The 1,460-nt window shown below is 59.1% G+C and overlaps 1 gene segment (V, D, J or C); it reads right to left on the reverse strand.

Annotated features, from left to right (window-relative positions):
* Positions 1-1,457, reverse strand: part of LOC108510359 — a gene marked incomplete at both ends in the record, with an annotated part of 11,029 nt that extends 9,572 nt beyond the window's left edge. The window contains 1 exon segment of the C gene segment in view: positions 1,154-1,457. Coding sequence covers positions 1,154-1,457 — 304 coding nt within the window.
* Between the last annotated feature and the right edge of the window lie 3 nt (positions 1,458-1,460).

Below are 1,460 nucleotides of genomic sequence, written 5' to 3' on the forward strand. Positions count from 1 at the left end.
TTTGGGATCGGGATCCAGGATCCATGGGAGAGTCGGGAATGGGATCCAGGATCCATGGGATGTTTGGGATGGGGATCCAGGACACCCTGGAATGTTTGGGATCGGGATCCAGGATCCATGGGATGTTTGGGATGGGGATCCAGGACTCCCGGGGGGGTTTGGGATTGGGGTCCAGGATCCTGTGGGATGTTTGGGATCGGGATCCAGGACCCTCTGGGATGTTTGGGATCGGGATCCAGGATCCATGGGAGAGTCGGGAATGGGATCCAGGATCCCCCTGGGATGTTTGGGATTGGGATCCAGGATCCATGGGAGAGTCGGGAATGGGATCCAGGATCCCCTGGGATGTTTGGGATCGGGATCCAGGATCCAGAGGATCAGGATCCGGGGTCTTGGAGTATTCAGGGATTGGGATTCAGGATCCCATGGGATGTCTGGGATCAGGATCCAGGACTCCCTGGGGGGTTTGGGATCGGGATCCGGGATCCATGGGATGTTTGGGATCGGGATCCAGGATCCATGGGATGTTTGGGATGGGGATTCGGGATCCATAGGATTGGGATCCAGGACCTTAGGATATTCAGGGATTGGGATCCAGGATCCCTCTGGATGTTTGGGATCGGGATCCGGGATCCAGAGGATGTTTGGGATGGAGTTTAAGGATCCCTCCGGATGCCTGAGATTGGAATTCCAGAATATTCGGGATCGAGACCCTCAGGATATTTGGGATCAGGACCCTCTGGATAATCAGGATCAGGACCCTCTGGATATTTGGGATCAGGACCCTCTGGATAATCAGGATCGGGACCCTCTGGATATTTGGGATCAGGACCTTCAGGATTTTTGGGATCAGGACCCTCAAAATATTTGGGATCAGGACCCTCGGGATATTTGGGGTCAGGACCCTCAGGATATTTGGGATCAAAATCTTCTGGATATTTGGGATCAGGACCCTCAGGATTTTTGGGATGGGGACGTTCCGGGACATTTTTGGGCCCTTTGGGCCGTTTAAAATCGGGATATTTTTGGGATCCAGGCCCCTCCCTTGGGGATATTCGGGATCCGAGCCCCTCCCTGGGGATATTTGGGATCCCAGACCCCCCCAACCTTTGGGATATTTGGGAATTCCCCCCCGGAACGTCCCGGGACTCACCGGGGTTGGAGACGGGGACGCTCCGGCTCCCCCGGGGATGCTCCGCCCGGCACCGGAACGGCTTCCGGGCCTTCCCCTCTTCCAGCGGGAGGCTCAGGTGGGAAGAGGCCACGAATCCGCCCAGGCCGGAATTCCGGAGGGCGGGGAAGGAGGAGGCCCCGCCCTCCCCGGCCCCGCCCAGGCTCCGGTTGTCCCGGTCGCTCCAGGCCCAGCGCAGCGGGGCGGGCGGGAAGAAGCCGACGGCGACGCAGCCCACGGAGAACAGGGACTGGGAGGAGCAGGGGGAGAGCGGGAACACGGCGGGGGC

The sequence above is a fragment of the Lepidothrix coronata genome, unplaced genomic scaffold (assembly GCF_001604755.1).
Source record: "Lepidothrix coronata isolate B3197 unplaced genomic scaffold, Lepidothrix_coronata-1.0 Scaffold715, whole genome shotgun sequence".
NCBI lineage: Eukaryota > Metazoa > Chordata > Aves > Passeriformes > Pipridae > Lepidothrix > Lepidothrix coronata.